We start from the raw sequence: 25,902 nt of genomic DNA on the forward strand, positions 1-25,902 counted from the left end.
GTCTATACATTTCGGTTTTGTTATTTTGTAGTTTATTCAAGTATAGGTCGTTTTCTGTCTTCATTGTTTTGTCGTGTCTTTATTAAATTATGTATTCACAACCCGCTGCGCCTTGGTTCAATCACTACTCCTCCTTTTCGGTTGAAGAGGAGGAGGACTACTGTAACAGAACCACCCACCACGAACACTGAAACAACCTACCTAAATATGACTCTCTATTAGAGGAAAACGCCAAACACCTGCCTCTAATTAAGAGCCATACCAGGCAACCCTTAAACCAACATAGAAACAGAAACATAGAATGCCCACCCAAACTCACGTCCTGACCAACTAACACATACAACAATCTAACAGAAATAGGTCAGGAACGTGACAACTGTTACTCCAACTTCCAGGATGCCTACAAGGCCCTCCCCTGCCCTCCTTTCGGCAAATCTGACCACGACTCCATTTTGCTCCTCCCTTCCTATAAGCAGAAAATCAAACAGGGAGTACCCGTGCTAAGAACTATTCAACGCTGGTCTGACCAATTGGAATCCACGTTTCAAGATTGTTTTGATCACACAGACTGGGCTATGTTTTGGGTAGCTTCCGAGAATAATATTGACGAATATACTGATACAGTGACTGAGTTTATCAGGAAGTGTATAGGAGATGTTGTACCCAGTGTGACTATTAAAACCTACCCTAACCAGAGGCCGGCAGTATTAACGGAAAACCGAAAGCGCGAATCACTGCATTTAACCATGGCAAGGTGACTGGAAATATGGCAGAATACAAACAGTGTTGTTATTCCCTCTGCAAGGCAATTAAACAGGCAAAACATCAGTATAGAGAAAGTGGAGTCACAATTCAACGGCTCAGACACGAGACGTACGTGGCAGGGTCTACAGACAATCACGGACTACAAAAGGAAAACCAGCCACGTCGCGGACACTGACATCTTGCTTCCGGATAAGCTAAACACTTTCTTGGTCCGCTTTGAGGATAACACAGTGCCACCAACACGGCCTGCTACCAAGGACTGTGGGCTCTCCTTCTCCGTGGCCGATGTGAGTAAGACATTTAAGAGTGTTAACCCTCGCAGGGTTGCCGGCCCAGAAGGCATCCCTAGCTGCATCCTCAGAGCATGCACAGACCAGCTGGCTGGAGAGTTTACTGGCATATTCAAATCTCTCCCTATCCCAGTCTCCTGTGCCCACATGCTTCAAGATGGCCACCATTGTTCCTGTACCCAAGAAAGCAAAGGTACCTGAACTAAATTACTATAGCCCCGTAGCACTCACTTCTGTCATCATGAAGTGCTTTGAGAGACTAGTCAAGGATCATATCACCTCTACCTTACACCATAGTACCCTCCAAGCTCATTATTAAGCTGAAGGCCCTCGATATGAACCCCACGCTGTGCAACTGGGTCCTGGACTTCCTGACGGGCCGCCACCAGGTGGTGAAGGGAGGAAACAACACCTTCACCTTGCTAATCCTCAATACTGGGGCCCCACAAGGGTCTGTGCTCAGCCCCCTCCTGTACTCCCTGTTCACCCATGACTCTGTGGCCAAGCACACCTCCAATTCATTCATCAAGTTTTCAGACGACACAACAGTAGTAGGCTTGATTACCAACAATGACGAGACAGCCTAGGAGGTGAAGGCTCTGGGAGTGTGGTGCCAGGAAAACAACCCCTTACTCGTCAACAAAACAAAGGAGATGATCGTGGGCTTCAGGAAACAACCTTCTCCACATCGACGATACCCGTAGTGGAGAAGGTGGAAAGTTAAGTTCCTCGTCGTTCACATCACTGACAAACTGAAATGGTCCACCCACACAGACAGATTGAGGAAGAAGGTGCAACAGCGCCTCTTCAACCTCAGGAGGCTGAAGAAATTTAGCTTGTCACCTAAAACCCCCACAAACTTTTACAGATGCACAATTGAGAGCATCCTGTCGGGGTGTATCACCACTTGGTACACCTACAGCACCTGAGACCACAAGAAGGCCAAAAAGATCATCAAGGACAACAACCACCTGAGCCACTACCTGTACACCCCGCTATCATCCAGAAGGCAAGGTCAGTACAGGTGCATCAAATAAAATTGTATTTGTCACATTTGCCAAATACAACAGGTGTACCTTACAGTGAAATGCTTACTTACAAACCCTTAACCAACAATACAGTTAAGACAAATAAGTATTAGTAAAAAATGTAAATAACAAATCGTTAAAGAACAGCAGTAAAATAACAGTAGCGAGGCTATATACAGAGGGTACCGGTACAGAGTCACTGTGTGGGGGCACAGGTTAGTCAAGGTAATTTAAGTAATATGTACATGTAGGTGGAGTTAAAGTGACTACGCATAGTGTTAGGTTCTTATTTTTCAGAGTAAATAACCCACGGACACTAGAGAAGCTTTAACCAAGTTTAATTCCTCCCAAAGATTCTGTACAGCTGTAATCAAACAACCCAACATTTGTCCCATCCAGATATTTATATCGCACTTAAGACACTCCTCCTTCTCTCCAATTCTTCTTATGGTTTTACAGGAAAAGAGTAACAAGATCCCAAACCCTTATGACTCCCTTCAGGTGACCTGTCCTCACCTCCTGACCTCAACCCCTCCTTCATCTAATCCACAGATGTCCATCTGTCTTTCCTGTATCAACACGGTGCTCTGCTCCCATCCCCACATTCCAACACATTCCACAGCTATCTGTCCTTCTACAGAGAACCCTTAACTTTCTCATTTGATTCTACCTATAATTTATTTAATATCCCAATGTTCAAAATGTCGAACCCAACAATAGATAATAACCAGAGAGTAGCAGCAGTGTAAAAGAGGGTGTGGGGGGAGGGGAACAATGCAAATAGTCTGGGTAGCCATTTGATTAGCTGTTCAGGAGTCTTATGGCTTAGGGTAGAAGCTGTTAAGAAGCCTTTTGGACCTGGACTTGGCTCTCCAGTACCGCTTGCCGTGTGGTAGCAGAGAGAACAGTCTATGACTAGTGGCGCTGGAGTCTTTGACAATTTTTAGGGCCTTCCTCTGATACTGCCTAGTATAGAGGTCCTGGATGGCAGGAAGCTCGGCCGTTCGCACTACCCTCTGTAGTGCCTTGCGGTCGGAGGCCGAGTAGTTGCCATACCAGGCAGTGATGCAACCAGTCAAGATGCTCTTGATGGTGCAGCTGTAGAACTTTGAGGATCTCCTGAAGGGGAAATAGGTTTTGTCGTGCCCTCTTCACAACTGTCTTGGTGTGTTTGGACCATGATAGTTTGTTGGTGATGTGGACACCAAGGAACTTGAAGCTCTCAACCTGCTCCACTACAGCCGCGTCGAAGAGAATGGGGGCGTGCTCTGTCCTCCTCGTCCTGTAGTCCACAATCATCTCCTTTATCTTGATCACATTGAGGGAGAGGTTGTTATCCTGGCACCACACGGCCAGGTCTTTGACATCCTCTTGATAGGCTCTGTCATCGTTGTTGGTGATCAGGCCTCCCACTGTTGTGTCGTCGGCAAACGTAATGGTGTCGGAGTTGTGCATGGTTATGCTGTCATGGGTGAACAGGGAGTACAGGAGGGGGCTGAGCACACACCCCTGAGAGGCCCCCATGTTGAGGATCAGCGTGGAAGATGTGTTGTTACCTACCCTTTCCACCCGGGGTGGCCTGTCAGGAAGTCCAGGATCCAGTTGCAGAGGGAGGTGTTTAGTCCCAGGATCCTTAGCTTAGTGATGAGCTTTGAGGGCACTATGGTGTTGAACGCTGAGCTGTAGTCAATGAATAGCATTCTCACGTAGGTGTTCCTTTTGTCCAGGTGGGAAAGGGCTGTGTGGAGTGCAATAGAGATTGCATAATCTGTGGATCTGTTGGGGTGGTATGCAAATTGAAGTGGGTCTAGGGTTTCTGGGATAATGGTGTTGATGTGGGCCATTACCACATCACGCTGGGACCGAGAGACTGAAAAACAGCTTCTATCTCAAGGCCATCAGACTGTTAAATAGCCATCACTAGCACAGAGGCTGCTGCCTATATACAAAGACTTCAAATCAGTGGCCACTTTAATAAATGCAACACTAGTCACTTTAATAATGTTTACATATCTTGCATTGCTCATCTCATATCTTTATACTGTATTCTATACTATTCTACTCTGTCGTAGTCCATGCCGCTCTGACATTGGTTGTCCATTTATTTATATATTCTTAATTCCATTCCTTTAGTTAGATTTGTGTGTATTGGGCATATGTTGTGAAATTGTTAGACATTACTTGTTAGATATTACTGCACTGTCGGAAGTAGAAACACAAGCATTTCACTACACCCGCAATAACATCTGCTATACACGTGTATGTGACCGATAAGATTTGATTTGATTTAGGGGCAGGATGAGAGCTAGAGGAGTAGTGTTGAACCTGGTGGAAATGTTGAACATACACAAAGTCAAGAAATGTTTTGACAAAAATAATCCTTGGAAAAATGAAAGCTGTACAGTAGCTGCAAGTTCTTGAACTCTTGTATTGATACTGTCTCTCTCAGGGGACTTACCAGAGGATACACCCAACTGTGAAACTGCTCAAAGTACCAAAGTCAACAAAGTATGAAAGGCATAAGTAATGGCAGTAGGTTCTGAGAAATAACTAACCTGAATCAAGCTTCTACTTCCTCTTCTGTGCTGTACTTACCAACGGTATTCTCCCTCTCACACACCCACATAAGCACACACACATGCAAAAAAGTGTTTGCTTTCATTTGAATTACTATGGATATTACTCGCCAAGGGGTTTTCCTCACTAGAATACACTGGAAATAGGAGTGGACAAAGCTGGATTTCTTAGAAAGGCAGATTTCTGACAACATGCAGGTATTAATATCATTATCCTCCCTCTTTCCCCTTTCAAAACTGCATCATGTGCATCAATATATCTCGTATACCTTTATCGTAAATAATAGTAGAATGTTTCTAAACACTTCTGCATTAATGTGATGCTACCATGATTACGGATAATCCTGAATGAATCGGGAATAATGATCAGTGAGAAAGTTTCACGCAAAAATATCAAAACCCCCCAAAATGGTAACCTCCCCTGTTATTGTAATGGTGAGAGGTTAGCATGTCTTGGGGGTATGATATGTGCGTCTAACTTTCTCACTCATCATTATTCATTCAAGACTATCCGTAATCATGGTAAAATCCACATTTGGTCCATAGACAATGCAATCGCCGTCACACTCCACACTTCCCTATCCCATCTGGGCAACAGGAATACCTATGTAAGAATGCTGTTCATTGACTACAGCTCAGCATTCAACACCATAGTACCCTCCAAACTCATCATTAAGCTTGAGGCCCTGGGTCTCAACCCAACCCCGCCATGTGCAATTGGGTACTGGACTTCCTGACGGGCCGCTCCCAAGTGGTGAATGTAGGAAACAACATCTTCACCTCGCTGATCCTCAACACTGGGGCCCCACAAGGGTGCGTGCTCAGCCCCCTCCTGTACTCCCTGTTCACCCATGACTGCGTGGCCATGCACACGTCCAACTCAATCATCAAGTTTGCAGACGACACAACAGTAATAGGATTGATTATCAACAATGACGAGACAGCCTACAGGGAGGAGGTGAGAGCTCTCGGAGTGTGGTGCCAGGAAAACAACCCTTCACTCAACAAAACAAAAGGAGATGATCGTGGACTTCAGGAAACAGCAGAGGGAGAACCCCCTTATCCACATCGACGAGACAGCAGTGGAGCAGGTGGAAAGTTAAATTCCTCGGCGTACAAACTGAAATGGTCCACTCACACAGACAGTGTGGTGAAGAAGGTGCAACAGCGCCTTTTCAACCTCAGGAGGCTGAAGAAATTTGGCTTGTGACCTAAAACCGTCACAAACTTTTACAGATGCACAATTGAGAGCATCGTGTCGGGCTGTATCGCCGCCTGGTACGGCAACTGCACCGCCCACAACCGCAGGGCTCACCAGAGGGTGGTGCGGTCTGCACAATGCATCACCGGGGGCAAACTGCCTGCCTTCCAGAACACCTATACCACTCGATGTCACAGGAAGGCCCAAAAGATAATCTAGGACAACAACCACCCGAGCCACTGCCTATTCACCCCGCTACCATCCAGAAGGCGAGGTCAGTACAGGTACATCAAAGCTGGGACCGAGAGACTGAAAAACAGCTTCTATCTCAAGGGCATCAGACTGTTAAACACCCATCACTAACAGAGGCTGCTGCCTACATACAGACTTGAAATCATTGGCCACTTTAATCAAATTGGTCACTAGTCACTTTAATAATGCCACTTTAATAATGTTTACATATCTTGCATTACTCTACTATATTTTATACCATCTATTGCATCTTGCCAATGCCGCTCTGTCATTCCTTATCCATATATTTATATATTCTTATTCCATTCCTTTACTTAGATTTGTGTGTATTAGGTAGCCATTGTGGAATTGTTAGATTACTTGTTAGATATTGCTGCACTGTCGGAACTATAAGCACAAGCATTTCGCAACACTTGCAATAACATCTGCTAACCATGTGTATGTGACCAATAAAATTTGATTTGATTTAATGTAGAAGCAACTCCAAAATGACACAATACATTATTTACCATTAATTTCTATTGGGCACAAAATATTTTGAAACACAACCAAAACAAACAGCAACTGCATCCAACAAATTTGTAGTCACAAGCTTGATGTAGTCATTGTGTGCTAGGAATATGGAACTAAATACTAAACTTTGTACTACACAAGTAAATGTCAAAATACTTTTGGTCCCCTAAAATGTGGAGACTATATACAAAAAGGGATGTCATTTCTAAACGGTTCACCCGATATGGATGAAAATACCCTCAAAATAAAGCTGACAGTCTGCACTATAACCTCAGCGATTGTATCATTTCAGAATCAAAGTGCTGGAGTACAGAGCCAAAACAACAACAAAATTGTCACTGTCCCAAAACCTTTGGAGCTCACTTAAGTAGGGACCAATATTTCCCTCCTTTCTTCTTCTGAATAGACTTAGTATTGGCTGGGACAAGCACTGACTTGCAGGGATTGTCAGGGAGGGAAGAGTAGATAAAAAGTGAAAGAGGAGAAGAGGGGTGATTGTGGGAGGAGGCCAGCAACTTGAGAATCTGAAAGAGTGTGAGTGAGTAGGAACAGGCAGAAGATGTGTTCATAAAGAAGACATTAAACCAAAGACGACTAAATGAGTAATTGAATTAATTGATGACATCGTCATTAAACGTGCAAAGCCATGGCTGATAAGTTACTTAATACAAACAAGTGCAAGATCATATACTGTACATTCACTGAGACAAAGTGGAGACAGACATTCCTCCAAGTTTCACTTCTCCAAAAACACATCACATATTCTGCTCAACATCCTATTGGTTATTATGATAATGTAAGCAGCAATGCAGGCAGTGTTCCGTTGTTTTTGTTTAAACCCAAACTTCTCTCCTAAAGCCTCCATTGTATCTAAATCCAAATGGATTTTCTAGCAAGCTACTAGGAGAGTGGGCTCTTTGCCTTTTTGATCCATTGGTGGTATTGACAATGGATCCCTGTTTAAAGTATCCTAATTTTTAAATTAAGTCATACAGAGTTGGCTATAATTTCAATCTCCAGAAAAGGCAGTTCTAATAGTACAGTAAATAATATGGCTTAACTCCAATATACTGACAGAGAAAAAAATATTTTAAAAAATGTTTAAAAATGGGAGGGAAAAAATTTATAAGGGTATATTTATGAAGGACATTGTAAAACAAGAACGGTAAAATTGTCACACAAGCAACTAAGAACAGTGTATGGAGGTGTATGCTCAATACAAAATTACAACCAACTCATCTGCCACAAAATTGGAAGAGACAATTACTTTAATTATTTCATTTGTGTCTACCACCCATTAAAAAACATTACTTAAAATTATAAATTGACAAATGTATCAGTTTCACTTAAAGTCAAAAAGTTTGACAGCAATACCATATAAAATTCAAGACAGTTGGAAACAGTTTTTTGATGTCCCAATACCATGGCATAGGGTCTATGAACTGACACATACAACAATAATTGACAGATCAATCCGGGGCGGCAGGTAGCCTAGTAGTTAGAGCGTTGGACTAGTCACCGAAAGGATGCAAGATCAAATCCCCGAGCTGTCAAGGTAAAAATCTGTTCGTAGGCCGTCATTGAAAATAAGAACTTGTTCATAACTGACTTGCCTAGTTAAATAAAAGTAAGATTTGGAGTTAAGATCAGAATGAATAGTGGAGTGGACGCTGTGGATAAAATAAAAAAATCAAGCACTTGAGGAAATTATCTATAAATATTTAAATACAGGTACCATAGATGTGAGCACAGTAGAAGTATTGCTGTCTGTTAGTTTACTCCAGTTAGGGTAACGATGGTAGGGATTAGAAATGCAAACAATTAAATTGATAGAACCTACAATATTAAAGTCGTTTTCTGCTTCAAGCTCTTATTCACAACATTTAATGAATACAGAATGTCCACTAATGACAGATCATTGTTACAGGCCCAAATGCTAGCATAAACTATTTCCTTTTGGGGAAATGGATGGGTGTACATTTAATGTGACTTTTTGGCTAATTAAGGTATAAAAGTAGGATTGAATAACAACTAGTATTAACATGCTCCTCTCTACAGTGTATTTGGCTCCCCATCGTTGTCTCATATTGGTGTCAGTGGAATATCTACTGAAACCTGTTATTAGAACCAATTTGACAGTATGTTCTATGTCAGCGTAATAACTGATTATCATGTTGTGTAATTGTCTGAGGATATTTTTCAGAATTTCTATCATTCATTCATTATTATGTGAATACCTACAGAAGACCAATATGACAACATCTGAATACTTTATTTGGAGAGAAAAAAGTGCAAGTGTGAATCATGTTCCATTTGATTTTGTTAAAAATAAAGTTAAGCAAATCAGTAATATAAATGATGAGAGATTGCAAAAAAGTGTTACACGTATGCCTCACATCACTTGTAGTGACAGCCAATGGAATTAAAGTCATTGGGTTACAATATAATACTTTCTCTCAAAAACAAACTCACGAACAGTTACTCATGCACACAAAATCACTACTGCAAAACAATAGTGCACATTTCAAAAGACAAATGTCAAAATAACACAAAACATATTGAAATCTTGGTAAGTGAGAATCTGGAAGGTTCATTCAGATTCTGTATGTTCTATTTTGAACTGCATGCATGTCCCAAATTGCCCCTGTTCACTATAAAGGGAATAGAGTGCCAATTGGGACCCATCCAGTGTCAATCACTGTCATCTCCTCTTTTGTTTTCTGCTGCCCCTCTAGGACACATATTCAGTACATGCTCATGGCGATCAAGCTCAGCTGAAACAGTCCATACTGGCTTTGGCCCTCTCCATTTCATGGAGAAAGTTGTAAAACTGGGGGAGGGTCAACTCTAAAAAAAGACACAAAAAAAAGACCAAATCTGTGAATGACACCAAGAACAATAAGCAAAGTGACCCAATCACATACTGACTTGGGTACAGTACGAGTTAGAGACTCACCCATGTAAACATTTTCAGTTGAGTTCCCCTTTCTGATGACCAACTTAAGCTGGAAGAGACGTAGATATAGTTTCAAATAGTGCAGTAGAAAACAGCTTTGTGCTGTGGTCATTCAGAGTGCTACTTTCACTGTGTGTGGACATACTTTTGTCAACAAATTAAAGCGGCTGAAGTGGAGAAATACAGTATTAGCAGTCCGCAGAAATTCTGACAAGCAGGAAGGCAGACCACGAAAACTAACGGCTAAGTCTGTTGTCATAGCGATCTATCACACTTTCGTCGGTCAGTCAGTTAGTCCATAAAGCTGTAACATTTATAATTCACACTTCTTACAAAAAATGTTACTGTCCATCAATCATTATTTTAATCTCTACGCTATGGGTTTATGGTCTAGACAGTAGATACACACTGAATCCATATTTTATTACCTGGTCAATCTATTCAGAAAGTATTCACACTCCTTGACTTTTTCCACATTTTGTTTCGTTACAGCCTGAATTTAAAATTGATTGAATAGAGATTGTGTCACTGGCCTACACACAATACAGCATAATATCAAAGTAGAATTATGTTTATTCAAATCATTTACTAATTAAATTATATGAAAAGCTGAAATGTCTTGAGTCAATAAGTATTCAACCTCTTTGTTATGGCAAGCTTAAGTTCAGGAGTAAAAATGTGCTTAACAAGTCACATAATAAGTTGCATGGACTGCAATAATAGTGTTTACCATGATTTTTGAATGACTACCAAATCTCTCTACCCCACACATACAGATAATTGTAAGGTCCCTCAGTCGAGCAGTGAATTTCAAACACTGAGTCAACCACAAAGACCAGGGAGGTTTCCCCAATGCCTTGCAAAGAAGGGCACCTATTGGTAGATTGGTTAAGAAAATATATATATATATATATATATATATATACACACAGACATTGAATATTGAGCATGGTGAAGTTATTATTTACACTTTTGATAGTGTGTCAATACACCCAGTCACTACAAAGATACAGGCGTCCTTCCTAACTCAGTTGTCGGAGAGCAAAGAAACCGCTCAGTAAATTTACCATGAGGCCAAGGGTGACTTTAAATCAGTTACAGAGTTGAATGGCTGTGATTGGAGATAACTGACATTGTAGTTACTCCACAATACTAACCTAAATGACAGAGTGAAAAGAAGAAAGCCTGCACAGAATAAAAATATTCTAAAACATGCATCCTGTTTGCACTAAAGTAAAACTGCCAAAAATGTGGCTAAGAAATTTACTTTTTATCCTGAAAACAAAGCATTATGTTTGGGGCAAATCTAACAACACATCCCTGAGTACCACACTTCATATTTTCAAGTATAGTGGTGGCTGCAGCATGTTGTGGTATACTTGTCATCGGCAAGGACTAGGGAGTTTTTTAGGATAAAAATAAATGGAATAAAGCGAAGGCAAAATCCTATAGGAAAACCTGGTTCAGTCTGCTTTCCAACAGACACTGGGAAACAAATTCACTTTTCAGCAGGACAATAACCTAAAACACAAGGCCAAATATACACAAGGAGTTGCTTACCAAGACGACATAAAATGTTCTTGAGTGGTCTAGTTACAGTTTTGACTTAAATCAGCTTGAAAATCTATGGCAAGACTTGAACATGTCTCTTTAGCAATGATCAACAACCAACTTGACAGACCTTGAAGATAAAAAAAAAAGAATAATGTGCAAATATAGGAACAATCCAGGAGTGCAAAGCTCTTAGAGACTTACCCAGAACGACTCACAGCTGTAATCGCTGCCAAAGGTGATTGTAACATGTATTGACTCAGGGATGTGAATACATATGTAAATGAGTGTTGAGGAAATTAATTCCTCTAATGTACTCATTAATTAAAATCAACCTGTCTATTTATAAGAATTTGTAAGATACTTATTAACATAAAATAGACAGGATACAGTCTTATTATAATTAGATAATAGTATTTATTCTCGGAGCACGCTACCATTTGACCATAAACAACAGGTTTATATACAAGATATGACGTCATAGGTTACAGAATAAATGTCCTCGTCCTGACAAATAGAAAACAGGTTCAAAAGTTCATTCCAACTTCCCAGCGCACACACATGACACACAATATAATCTATCCTCCTGAAGGCTCACTATAATTTATTACCACTTTAGCAGACAACTCAAGATAATGGAAGACCTAAAAAGTTACTCACTACTTTATCTAAACATCTCAGGGCTAAGTTGGGTCAGTTCAACCATAGTTTAACGACCCTATCTGCTTATTTTATAACCCACAACACAAATCTCTTTTCACCAGGCATGCAGAGTTCAATTAGTTATAGTTTTATCTAAAGCTAGAAATTGTTTTAATTATTTATTAACAAAATTCCTAACAATGAGATATTTCTGTATTTCATTTTCAATAAATTAGCAAAAATTTCTAAAGCCAAAAACATCTTTTCACTATCATTATGGGGTATTGTGTGTAGTTGGGTGAAAATTTGTTTTTTTTAATCAATTTTGAATTCAGGCTGTAACACAATAAAATGTGGAGTAAGTCAAGGGGTACGAATATTTTCTGAAGGCACTGTACATTTATTCAATATGTAATCATGATGGCAACATAAATAATACCTGTAGAAAGGTGTTTCCAACTTTCTGAAGTTCACTCGTCCCCACGGTCACTATGGAGACAGACAACATTCAATTGGGCATTCAATCACAATGCCTTATTGTAATTGAACTGCACTTTTAACTATCAAGAGAGAGAGGCATTTAGCTTGGCTTCAGCCAAGTGCTCTAGACGCTTGGATTATAGACATGCGCAGATGCCTGAGCAATAATAGGCATGCCTGAGCAATAATTTGTTAAATGAAGATTGTACTTAGCATACCCACGTATAGTACTTAGCATAATCGTTACTTAGCATAGTGAATACTGATTGGTTGAGTCATTAGGCCACTATTAACTGAAAGATTTTAGACCACTCACTGATCAAGTACATTTTATGTATCGTTGTACACCTAATCACAACAGATATCTTAATGAGTCTAAAGCCAACAAACCACAATAGCATGCTCTGCTCATGTAGTCATGCCCAGAGCCATACATTTAGAGAGTTAGGTCAACTTTTAGAATTTTGAATATTGTTCTAATTTTTTACTTTCAGTTACATAACATGGGGAATATTTAAACAGTGCTATGTTAATGGAGAGCTAACATGGCTTTGCCTGACGACTCAAACGGAATGGTTCCACTGCTCTATGTTCGCTACATACTTCAGTTAGACTGCCATCGTTGAAGTCGTTTGTGATGATGGTTGTTGTACAAAACAAAGTCATCAGCGATTGGATCCTCTAAGCCAGGTATTCCCCAGGGGTACAAGCAATGCCGTCTGGGGTACGCCAAATAAAAATGTTGTTATTTTGCAACAAAAACATTCTTCTTAACATTTTCAAACAGTACATTTATATTTTCCAATGGTGGTATACATTTGGGTGAGTTTTTTTTCCTCGCCTGAGTAGCCTCATTTCACTGCCAAAAATAAAATTAAACCATCTAGTGTTCAGCGAAATAACAACAATGTCAAATACAGGTAGCCTTGTCAAAAAATGAACATCCAATCACATTAACCATTACTCTCGCGGGAAACCTTCACTCTCGCACAGACGTTTAGAAATTAAACATGACAATTTGAAAAATAAGCCACGGGAGTTTGAGGGAGAATAAAGACAACTTTCGAGTAGTAAGATATGTATAAAAGCAACAGATACCATTAATAAGAAGGAGCTAGAAGCATCTTATATGGTGAGCTACCGAGTGGCTAATACGGTGAGCTACTGAGTGGTTAGGACAGGCAAGCCCCATACTATTGTGGGGGACTTCATTCTTCTTGCTGCCGCGGATATGGCTGGGAAAATGCTGGAGGAAAAGTGCCAAAAAAACTATACAGACAATGTCTTCATCAAACAACACTGTTTCACAACGCATCAGTGACATGGCAGGAGATGTTTTGAAACAATTACTGCTTATCATACAAGCCAGTGAATTATATGCGTTACAGCTGGAGGAGTCAACAGATGTGGCGGGCCTGGCACAGCTCCTGGTATATGTCCGTTACGTTTATGGGGGGGTCAATTAAGGAAGACATCCTCTTCCGCAAACCAGGACAAAAGGAGAGGATATTTTTTAAGTACTGGACAGCTTTGTGACATCAAATGGACTTTGGTGGTCAAGATGTGTTGGTATTTGTACTGATGGCGCAAAAACCCTGACAGGGAGACATAGTGGAGTGGTAACGCGCGTGTAAGCAGTTGCTCCCAATACCACTTGGGTACACTGCAGAATCCACCGAGAGGCTCTTGCTGCCAAGGGAAAGCCTGACAGCTTGAATGACGTTTTGGACACTACAGTGAAAATGGTTAACTTTGTTAAAGCAAGGCCCCTGAACTCTCGTGTATTTTCTGCATCTGCAATGATATGGGCAGCGACCATGTAACGCTTTTACAACATACAGAAGTGCGCTGGTTATCAAGGGGCAAAGTATTGACACATTTTTTTTAAATTGAGAGACGAGTTAAAAGTTTTTACTGACCATCATTTTCACGTGTCTGACCGCTTGCCTGATGACGAGTTTCTCACACGACTGGCCTATCTGGGTGATGTTTTTTCTCGCCTGAATGATCTGAATCTAGGATTACAGGGACTTTCTGCAACTATATTCAATGCGCAGGACCAAATTGAGGCTATGATTAAGAAGTTGGAGCTCTTTTTTGTCTGCATTAACAAGGACAACACACAGGTCTTTCAATCATTGTATGATTTTTTGTGTGCAAATTAACTCAAGCTTACAGACAATGTCAAATGTGATATAGCGAAGCACCCGAGTGAGCTGGGTGCGCAATTATGCAGATACTTTCCCGAAAAGGACGACACAAACAACTGGATTCGTTATCCCTTTCATGCCCTGTCTCCAGTCCACTTACTGATATCTGAACAAGAGAGCCTCATCGAAATTGCAACAAGCGGTTCTGTGAAAATTGAATTTAAATCAGAAGCCACTGCCAGATTTCTGGATTGGGCTGTGCTCAGAGTATCCTGCCTTGGCAAAACTCGCTGTTAAGACACTGATGCTCTTTGCAACCACATATCTAAGTGAGTGTATTCTCAGCCCTCACTAGCAGGAAAACTAAATACAGCCACAGAATGTGTGTGGAAAATGATTTAAGACTGAGACTCTTTCCAAAACAACATTGCAGAGTTATGTGCATCCTTTCAAGCACACCCTTCTCATTAACCTGTGTTGAGTCATTCACAATTTTTGATGAACAAATAAGGTTTTATATGTAAAATGGCTAAATAAAGAGCAAAATTATTGATTATTATTTGTGCCCTGGTCCTATAAGAGCACTTTGTCACTTCCCACGAGCCAGGTTGTGACAAAAACTCACTCATTCTTATGTTTAACACTGAAGGCAGTGGTTCCCAAACGTTTTATAGTCCCGTACCCTTCAAACATTCAACCTCCAGCTGCATACAATGAAGGCAAAAAACAACATTTGAGAGTGCGCTGACCCTAGAGGACGTACGCAGCTGGAGGTTGAATGTTTGAAGGGGTAGGGGACTATAAAAAGTTTGGGAACCACTGCTCTAAGCAATAACATTTTCAAAACATTGGTTTTACCCACGTGTGTTCTACCTCTGGCTCAACCCATTGGTTTCTGGGACCAATCAGAATGGTTAGAATGCGTTTGCGTTCTAGAAATCCTAGGGGAGGTACTCAGATTCAGACTCATTGCGGAGAAGAAACTAAAGTCCGTGGGTGTGGTGTAGCGTTTGGCCCGGAGCAAGAAGCGTTTGGCCCGGGCAAACATGGCTGCCACAGAATGATGAAGGGTCATGTAAATGCATCATAAATGTAGAAACCGCATTGGCCCAACTCTCTAAATACATGGCTCTGTTCGTGCATATTCAAGTGTAGAGCGATTTAGTGGCCTTGCACACTATGCACACTATACACAACATAAAACATCCATCTATCTATAATAGGATGAGGGTTATTTACAACAGCAATTCTATCCTTGCCCCCTATTCGTAAAGTATCTCAGAGTAGGAGTACGGATCTAGGATCAGGTCCATCCTGGCCATATAATAAGTATTCATTATTATCTAAAAGGCTAAACTGATCCTAGATCAGCACTACTGCTCTATAGGCCCTGGTCTTCTGTTCATAAGATGTCCCTGATTAAGTCTTACCACCAAACTTCCACTCCATGTCCACCAGCTGGTTGACCATCAGAGTCTGTCCTACAGCCAGCCTGGACAACACAGGGTAGTGGCGGCTCCACTGAAAAAATATATAAAAATAAGTCAATCAATTACCTTTTTCTCAATTCAGCACTGTACTTAAATAGAGTACTGAAACAGCATGGAGGATATGATATCAAATATACCTGTTGTGAAAAATGGTCTGCCTTGTCTTCACTGACTCCTAAAATTTAAAACGTTACACAACATTATATCTGTTGCACAGTGACACTGTAAAACTCATTAGTAATGAGGACTGTGGCGACAGGAGTATGGATTAGCTTTGATGCATATGGGATTTCATATTACAACAGACCTAAAGTGAGAAGGTCCTCTTTGACTTGGTCTTCTGTCAGATTTTTCTTCAGGGAACCTAGAATTAAAAAAAAAAAATCTTGGCTTCGAGTTAAATTATACAACACTTTATCCCTTTTGAGTAAATCCATTTGAATTCAATCACTTTTTGACACCACCACTTTTGATTTGAATGAAACCCTACATACAGTTGAAGTCGGAAGTTTACATACATGTTCGCCAAATACATTTAAACTCAGTCTTTCACAATTCCTGACATTAAATTAAAGTAAAAATTCCTTGTCTTAGGTCAGTTAGGATCACCACTTTATTTTAAGAATGTGAAATGTCAGAATAATAGTAGAGATGTCTCATGTTGGGGTATGCTAAATGGCTCAACTTTGAGCACCTCTAGCTCCTGAATGTTTTGGCATTCAGGTCCAAAGTCACTTTCTGAGCACCTCTTCCATGGGCAAACATGTGTGGAAAGTTGTTTAAATCAAAGGGGATGCTGTCAAAAAGTTATTGAATTCATATGGATTTACAATTTTAAGTTGTTGTAACCACATACTTAAATATACACTGAACAAAAAATATAAAATGCAACATGTAAGGTGTTAGTCCCATGTTTCATGAGCTGAAATAAAAGATTCAAGAAATGTTCCATATGCACAAAATGCTTATTTCTCAAATTTTCTGCACACATTTCTTTACATCCATATTAGGGAGCATTTCCCCTTTGCCAAAATAATCCATCCACCTGACAGGTGTGGCATATCAAGAAGCTGATCATTGCACAGGTGCACATTGTGCTGAGGACAATAAAAGACCACTCTAAAATGTGCAGTTTTGTCAAACAATGCCACAGATGTCTCAAGTTGAGGGAGCATGCAATAGGCATGCTGACTGCAGGAATGTCCAGCAGAGCTGTTGTCAGATAACGTAATGTTCATTTTTCTACCATAATGTCGTTTTAGATAATTTGACAGTATGTCCAACCGGCCTCACAACTGCAGACCATGTGTATGGCGTTGTGTGGGCGAGCGGTTTCCTGATGTCAACATTGTGAACAGAGTACCCCATGGTGGCGGTGGGGTTATGGTATGGGCAGGCATAAGCTACGGACAACAAACAGAATTGCATTTTATCAATGGCAATTTGAATGCACAGAGATACTGTGATGAGATCCTGAGGCCCATTGTCACACCATTCATCCGCCTCCATCACCTCATGTTTCAGCATGCCCCATGTCGCAAAGATCTGTACACAATTCCTGGAAGCTGAAAATGTCCCAGTTCTTCCATGGCCTGCATACTCTTCAAACATGTCACCAATTGAGCATGCTTGGGATGCTCTGGATCAACATGTATGACAGCGTGTTCTAGTTCCCGCCAATATCCAGCAACTTTGCACAGCCATTGAAGAAGAGTGGGACAACATTCCACAGGCCACAATCAACAGCCTGTTCAACGCTATGCGAAGGAGATATGCCGCGCTGCATGGGGCAAATGGTGGTCACACCAGATACTGACTGGTTTTCTGATCCACGCCCCTACTTTTTTTTTAAGGTATCTGTGACCAACAGATGCATATCTGTATTCCCAGTCATGTGAAATCCATAGATTGGGGCCTAATTTATTTATTTAAATTGACTGATTTCCTTATATGAACTGTAACTCAGTACAATCTTTAAAATTGTTACATTTTGCATTTATATTTTTGCTCTCTATGGTGGTAACAGTATGGACCAGAAAAAAAATGACATTTTCCTTGATATACCATATATCTAAGATGTGTGATGGAATCTTTACAATATGTTGGTGTATGTGTATTTCATGTTGTACACATTTGCAGCTAAAGTTTTTTTATATATGCTTATTTGTGAGTGCTCGGTCAGTCTCACCATGGGGAAGCAGCAGGAGGCTCTTCATGAGGTTCCTCAGTGGGCCTGCACTCATCCCATTCTCTCCTGCAAACTCACTCAGCTGATGCAGGAACCTGTCCGCCTGCATACACAACACAATGAATGAAACAAGAGTCAAGTGCACACAGCACACCATGAATGAAAAAGCTCTTCAAATAATATATTAAATAAGACATCCGTCTTATTCCTCCCTCCCCCAAAAAATAAAAACTAGCACTTGACTTTTTCTAATAGCACTGACTTTGCTCATAACAGCTGTATTGAGGAAAACATGCATTACTACAAAAGTGATATGTGGTTGTCTCACCTAGCTGTCTTAACACGAATGCACTGACTAAGTCGGTCTGGATAAGAGCGTCTGCAAAATGACTAAAATGTAAAAAATAAGTAAATGCGTGTGTGTGTTTACCTCTTTTGGCTCCAACAGGAAATTGAAAAGAATCTCAGTCAGACTTGTGAATTGCTACAGGGAAACAGTTTAAAAAGTGTTTATTGGCCTCTTCAATACAGTATTGCTATTTTGCCACAGATCTACTTTGTTAACAGATAAGGCAGGTTATGTGACACTTGCTAGTCATGTGACCTGGGATGTTGACTCAGGCCAGAGAGGAAGAGGCAAAGTGAGAGGTTTTACTATGCCTAAAATCTGTCTATGAAAATATGCCCACAAAGTGAGGAATTTTGTATAGAGGTCAATGAGAGAGAGTCGAATTTGGTCAACAAAAAATGTAATTGCTAATTTGCTACGTGAGGCTTATTTGATCTAATAGAAATTTCATAATGGTTAGGTTGTTACGAATGCACTGATATAAGTGAGCATTTCTGCAACTTGTTGTGCCGTTTTCATAGAGATAAATAGAGGACTCATCATGGATATAACCCGTTTTAGCATAGACATTGCCATTTAGGGATTCCACCATTAGTCAACTGGGTGGGGTTTCCTATGAGTTGGGAGCAATCAGTCAATTAAGAAAAAAATGGATTACTTTAAATAAAATGGAGATGGCCTCAATGGCACTGCCCATGCTGTCAGACACTATAATGACACCGATACAAAGATGAGTCCTCTATCTCTTAGACCTGTTCTTTGCACGTGTATCTGCCAAGCCTGATCTCGCCTCCTCTGGCCTGCCTTCCATCTTTGAGGACATGCATTTCCATTGTTAGAGCAGTCACTTGACTATCTTGTCAATATAATAGACAATCTTTGCTCAGGAACAAATGTCTATCTTTGTCGACATGTGTTTCATCTTAATTTTGCAACATTGTATCATACTAAAAACATCATGATTCTACAACAGTTTGGCTACTACCGGTATGTAAATTCATTTGTTCCTGAGCAAAGCTTGTCTATTATATTGACTACAAGCATACAGCTAAGATTTGAATGCAATTCACTGTTCTTATCTAACGCTCAAAACGACAAATTCGCGTTAATGAATGCTCACCTGTTCGTTGAATTTGTTCAAGTTCTGAAAGTCATTGCTCACAGAATCTGGTAAAGTATCTTTGGTAAATTGCAGTTGCAACATTGTAGCTGTCGGCCTGGAAATGTTTACTTTAGTGGCTACTTCCGTGATGGTCAACTCAAATGAAGCTATCTTGCTATTCAACTCAGCACATTCCATATTTTTATCTTGCCTATTCAGCGCATTCAAGGCTGGAAAACTATCCATTTGATTATATATTATTAATCAAAAATCAAAAATAATCTAATTGAAAATATATTTATTACAAAAATACACAATCTGTTGTAAAGTATTTTATGCTTTATTTGTTCATGCATTGTTACAAGTGTGGCAATAGTTAAACTCAACATAGAGACATGTAAGACAATAGTGTGATATAATTTAAATGGGCACAGTTATATGATTATGTATCTGTTATTATACCAATGGATTTAAAGGTAGAGTCAGCCAAATATCAGCCAGATATTGCGATGAACAAGATACAAGACTTCGCTCTCACACAATCACACAGAGTATATGCACATGTGCACGGGTTCGCTTCACGCTTTTGGAATGTGGTAGCCAAGGGATTAAAACATTGGAGAAGTTTAGCCTTGCGCTCCAACGCTATTAGTTGTTGCGGAAATTGACCCACTATGCTGTTTACTTTGAGCATCTACATTTAATATCACTGACTCTATCTTTTATACTATTACAGTATATTAATACAATGAGCAATACTTTTCCAGTGACAACATCAAATGTTTGGATGGGTTGGTTTATTGTGGACGTTAGGCTTCACGCACTCTCCTAATAAGGACCAGTAGGCAGTGGTGGAAAAAGTACCCAATTGTCATACTTGAGTAAAAGTAAAGATACGTAGTAAAAATGACTCAAGCAAAAGTGAAAGTCACCCAGTAAAATACTACTTGAGTATCAAAAGTAAATGAAATTGCTAAAATTTACTTAAGCATCAAAAATAAAAGTATAAATAATTGCAAATACCTTATATTAGGCAAACCAGAAGGCACAATTTTATTTATTTACATATAGACAGGGGCATACTCCAACACTCAGATGTCATTTACAAACTAAGCATGTGTGTTTAGTGAGTCTACCAGATCAAAGGAAGGGGATGACCAGGGATGTTCTCTTGATAAGTGTGTGAATTGAACCATTTTCCTGTCCTGCTAAGCATTCAAAATGTAATGAGTACTTTTGTGTCAGGGAAAATGTATGGAGTAAAATGTACATCATTTTCTTTAGGAATGTAGTGAAGTAAAAGTTGTCAAAAATATAAATAGTAAAGTAACGATACCCCCCAAAACGACTTAAGTAGTACTTTAAAGTATTTGTATTTGCCAGCAGGCTAGTAGACCATTGGCAGAACTGCATATAAATAAATGGTGTATAAATGCAATACAGGTGTATTAAGGGTTAACACTGGAAAAAGTAAATCTAGTTTCCATTCACTACAGTGTGATTCGAGACCCGGGAAAAGTTACGCCTGAACATTGTGGCACATTGTGGCAAAAAAAAAACGAAGAAAAAAGATTACAACAGGCAAGTTTGAAAAGAAGAGAACTCCGCTTAGATATTTGCCCACAGGTTCCACAGGGTATAAAGGCATGCATAGGTTGAGGTAAGTAGTGTGACACTTCGAGGCACCTGGCAAGCAGTGAGAGGACCAATCAATCTCAACTCTTCCCCGCTCACCGAATGACTACCCCTGCAACAGGTACATTTTTGTGCAGTTGCCATTTATGATGTGTTTTTTTCCTTTTATGATGTGTTTATGCACGCTAGTCTGCAGAACATTATTTAGGAGATCAGTTAGCTAGAAACTGGAAGAATTCCTGCATGAGGTTTGATAACTTTCTTACCGTTACAGTAATTTGTTCGATAGAGTCAACTTAATAAAAAAAAAAATTGCGGAAAGACGTAGGGTAACATTACATTTCGATTCAATTGATTAAACAATGTTGCGTCGATGATTATGTAAATTGGAGACAAGGAAGGGAAAATACCCTACATATCCTCAAACATGATATTTATCCTACAATAAAATAATATTATCCTTTTTTGTATGGGAATGTTTCATATTGCATAGTTTCAATTCAGAGTTGAACTGCGTCACGCGCACTCAGTATTGTAGCCTACAGTAGGCTACAGATGTTGCGAGTTAAATCTAATGGATTTTTATGCGTGAGTAGTTTGTGGTTTCCAATCAGGTGATATTTTTTTTTTTTTTTTTTTTTTTTTTTTTTTTTTTTTTTTTTTTTTTTTAGCCTGTCTTGGACGTTTATTTCAAAGTTTCTTGAACTTCAACTTCACTAATGAAGGGTTAGATTTTTCTTGTGGCACAATTTCCTCAATCACTATAAATTCGATTGCGATGTTTTTCATACAAACAAGTGCCTGTTTCCTACTCCATGCCATTAGAGACAGAGTTTTTTTTTGTTTGTATTTTTGTATGGCTTATTTGAAATAATTGTCTTCTGTATGCCTTGATAATCATTCCCTGTAGTGGAATTTCAATTCGAATGCTGAAACATAATATAATAGGCCTATAACCATAGGCTAGTCGCTTAAGTATGACACAATTTCGTGGACTGTTGTGCACCTGCGTGGATTTTTTTTCAATCAAATTTGCAGTTTTTGAAGTCGGGTCTTTATTCTCGGAGAGTGCCCGCGTTAGTGGTGCGCGTGTCAGCTGTTTGTTCACTGCACCACACTGCAATTGCTAATCCAGGGTTTCGGTCCTCGTGACCCTAAGGAGTGCACGTTTTGGTTTTCGCTCTAGCACTACACAGCTGATTCAAATACTCAACTAATCAAAAGCTTTCCAGCTGAAGCTGGTTGAGAGAATGCCAAGAGTGTGCAAAGCTGTCATCAAGGCAAAGGGAGGCTATTTGAATTCTCTCAAATACAAAATATATTTTGATTTGTCTAACACTCTTTTGGTTATTACATGATTCCATATGTGTTATTTCATAGTTTTGATATCTTCAATATTATTCTACAATGTAGAAAATAGTAAAAATAAAGAAAAACCCTGGAATGAGTAGGTGTGTCCAAACTTTTGACTGGTACTGTATCTCTATAGTTGAATTTAGAAGTTTTCATACACGTTAGCCAAATACATTTAAACTCAGTTTTTCACAATTCCTGACATTTAATCGTAGTAAAAATTATCTTTCTTAGGTCAGTTAGGATCACCACTTTATTTTAAGAAAGTGAAATGTCAGAATAATATTAGAGAGAATGATTTATTTCAGCTTTTATTTCTTTCGTCACATTCCCAGTGGGCCAGAAGTTTACATACACTCAATTAGTATTTGGTAGCATTGCCTTTAAATTGTTTAAATTGGGTCAAACATTTCAGGTAGCCTTCCAGAAGCTTCCCACAATAAATTGGGTTAATTTTGGCCTATTCCTCCGGACAGAGCTGGTGTAACTGAGTCAGGTTTGTAGGCCTCCTTGCTCGCACACGCTTTTTCAGTTCTGCCCACAAATGTTCTATAGGATTGAGGTCAGGGCTTTGTGATGGCCACTCTAATACCTTGACTTTGTTGTCCTTAAGCCATTTTGACAAAATTTTACTCTGGAAGTATGCTTGGGGTCATTGTCAATTTGGAAGACACATTTGCTACCAAGCTTTAACTTCCTGACTGATGTCTGGAGATGTTGCTTCAATATATCCACATAATTTTCCTTTCTCATGATGCAATCTATTTTGTGAAGTGCACCAGTTCCTCCTGCAGCAAAGCACCCCCACAATATGATGCTGCCACCCCCATTCTTCACGGTTGGGATGGTGTTCTTCGGCCTGCAAGCCTCCCCTTTTTCCTCCAAACATAAAGATGGTCATTATGGCCAAACTGTTCTATTTTTGTTTCATCAGACCAGAGGACATTTCTCCAAAAGTACGGTCTTTGTCCCCATGTGCAGTTGCAAACCGTAGTCTGGCTTTTTTATGGCGGTTTTGGAGCTGTGGCTTCTTCCTTACTGAGCGGCCTTTCAGGTTATGTCGATATAGGACTCGTTTTACTGTGGATATAGATACTTTTGTGCCTGTTTCCTCCAGCGTCTTCACAAGGTCCTTTGCTGTTTGTTCTGGGATTGATTTGCGCTTTTCTCACCAAAGTATGTTCATCTCTAGGAGACAGAATGCATCTTCTTCCTGAGTGGTATGACGGCTGCGAGGTCCCGTGGTGTTTATACTTGCGTATTATTGTTTGTACAGATTAACGTGGTACCTTCAGGCGTTTGTAAATTACTCCCAAGGATGATCCAGACTTGTGGAGGTCTACAGTTTTGTTTTCTGAGGTCTTGGCTGATTTCTTTTCATTTTCCCATGATGTCAAGCAAAGAGGTACTGAGTTTGAAGGTAGGCCTTGAAATACATCCACAGGTACACGTCCAATTGAGTCAAATGATGTATCAGCCTATCAGAAGCTACAAAAGCCATGACATCATTTTACGGAATTTTCTAAGCTGTTTAAAGGCACAGTCAATTTAGTGTATGTAAATTTCTGACCCACTGGAATTGTAATAAAGTGAAATAATCTGTCTGTAAACAATTGTTGGAAAAATTACTTGTGTCAAAGTAGATGTTATAACCGACTTGCCAAAACTATAGTTTGTTAACAAGAAATTTGTGGAGTGGTTGAAAAACGAGTTTTAATGACTCCAACCTAAGTGTATGCAAACTTCCGACTTCAACTGTATAGGCTATTTGATGTTTGTTTGTTTATGGCGCACGAGACACCTGTCTTTTTCGCATCTCAGTGAACTAATCCATTGCGGAGGCCGAGACAAATCGATTGCAGATGCCGCGGGGATGCGCAATGAAAGTCTCTCCAGAATGCTATCTTTCCCGCCAATTTGTGCACATTCATTGTTGCATATCTTCATTGTGTTTGTGTTTGATTGTTAGAGTCTATCAATTCCCCGTTACATATACTACATGGTCAAATGTATGTGGACACCCCTTGAAATTAGTGTTCGGCTATTTCAGCCACACCCGTTGCTGACAGGTGTATAAAATCGAGTGCACAACCATGCAATCTCCATAGACAAACAATGTCAGTAGAATGGCCTTACCGAAGAGCTCAGTGACGTAATAGAATGCCACCTTTCCAACAAGTCAGTTCGTTATATTTCTGCCCTGTTAGAGCTTCCCCAGTCAACTGGCTCCAGAGTGGCGCAGCAGCCTAGGGCACTGCATCTCAGTGCTAGAGGTGTCACTACAGACCCTGGTTCGATTAACCCAGCGTCGTTAAGGTTTGGCTGGAGTAGGCCGTCATTGTAAATAATATATTTTTCTTAACTGACTTGCCTAGTTAAATAAATATAAAATAAACTGTAAGTGCAACGACGGCTCAGCCGTGAGGTGGTAGACCACACAAGCTCACAGAATGGGACTGCTTAGTGCTGAAGCGTGTAAAGATTGTCTGTTCTCAGTTGCAAAACTCAATGCTGAGTTCCAAAATTCCTCTGGAAACAACGTCAGCACAAAAACTGTTCGCTGGGAGCTTCATGAAATGGGTTTCCATGGCTGAGCAGCTGTACACAAGCCTAAGATTTCCATGTGCAATGCCAAGTGTTGGCTGGTGTTACGGATACAAGTATTCTGTGTGTATTTATTTTCTCTCCTTCTCCCCTACTCACAGGTGACAATTATCATTCCCTAATCAGTCATCAATCAGTCGCTAATCAGAAGACACCTGCTCCTTTTCTCCTACCCAATCACAGTCCCTTTCCCTTGGGTTAAAAACCCTGTCAGTTGTGTTCTCTGGAGCTCGATCTCTTTGTGTAGCTCAATCTTTCTGTCAATGCCATCTGTCTATAGATCTCTTGTTTGGTTTGCAACTACATTTCACTTTGTCCCCACCTGTGAGTATTGGTTTTGTTATGGTGTTTGTTTGACGGTGGCAAAAGGGGTTACCAAGATAAGTCGCCCATGGGCATACTTTACCCGTAGAAATACTTAGTTAAATAAACTAGTTAGAACTGGGAGGACCACCCACTGTATTTTTGGTTAGTTAGTTAGTTAGCTGTTGTTGAAATAGGCTAGTCTAGCTTAGGGGTGTTTTTGGATACTTATTTCTTTCCTTGGGTCCAGCTCAGCCCCTTTTCCTGCTTCCCCCATTACCGTGTGTTTTGTAAATAAACCCTGAGTGTTTGACGGTAGATATTAGTTGTCGTGGTTATTTCGTTCTCACTCTTTCTTTGTCACTACTATAATTTGCATGAGATATGTTACGGGTCCCATTACCATCCCCCCCCTAGACTGTCGGGCCAAAGGGATTCGTAACAGCTGGAGTGGAGTAAAGCTATCCGTTACTG

General features: G+C 40.1%; 2 protein-coding genes across 3 annotated transcripts in view; one reads left to right on the forward strand and one right to left on the reverse strand.

The window, feature by feature from the left end:
* Positions 1 to 8,878: 8,878 nt before the first annotated feature.
* On the reverse strand, positions 8,879 to 19,713 carry commd7 (COMM domain containing 7). Its single transcript, XM_055931930.1, has 9 exons — positions 19,552 to 19,713; positions 18,513 to 18,566; positions 18,083 to 18,185; positions 16,202 to 16,258; positions 16,032 to 16,069; positions 15,835 to 15,925; positions 12,214 to 12,263; positions 9,582 to 9,630; positions 8,879 to 9,472 (listed from the first exon to the last, which is right to left on the reverse strand). The coding sequence occupies exons 1-9, from the start codon at positions 19,633 to 19,635 to the stop codon at positions 9,396 to 9,398; spliced, it is 603 nt and encodes a 200-aa protein (XP_055787905.1). The 5' UTR covers positions 19,636 to 19,713; the 3' UTR covers positions 8,879 to 9,395.
* Positions 19,714 to 21,047: 1,334 nt separating this feature from the next.
* The window catches only part of LOC129860961 (DNA (cytosine-5)-methyltransferase 3B-like), an 81,674-nt gene continuing 76,819 nt past the window's right edge, over positions 21,048 to 25,902 (forward strand). For both annotated transcript variants that reach the window (XM_055931931.1, XM_055931932.1), the window contains exon 1: positions 21,048 to 21,289. The gene's annotated coding sequence lies outside the window, so the exon portion shown is untranslated. The remainder of the gene's footprint in view (positions 21,290 to 25,902) is intronic.

The sequence above is a fragment of the Salvelinus fontinalis genome, chromosome 8 (assembly GCF_029448725.1).
Source record: "Salvelinus fontinalis isolate EN_2023a chromosome 8, ASM2944872v1, whole genome shotgun sequence".
Lineage (NCBI taxonomy): Eukaryota > Metazoa > Chordata > Actinopteri > Salmoniformes > Salmonidae > Salvelinus > Salvelinus fontinalis.

Bases quoted from the DNA above. Each gene is read 5' to 3' on its own strand.
- commd7 (XM_055931930.1), bottom strand. From the start codon at position 19,635: ATGTTGCAACTGCAATTTACCAAAGATACTTTACCAGATTCTGTGAGC. The intron at 16,070-16,201 runs GTCTGTTGTAAT...TTTAAATTTTAG, and splicing joins AGAGGACCTTCTCACTTTAG to GAGTCAGTGAAGACAAGGCA. The intron at 15,926-16,031 runs GTATATTTGATA...ATATTTTTTCAG, and splicing joins CAGACCATTTTTCACAACAG to TGGAGCCGCCACTACCCTGT.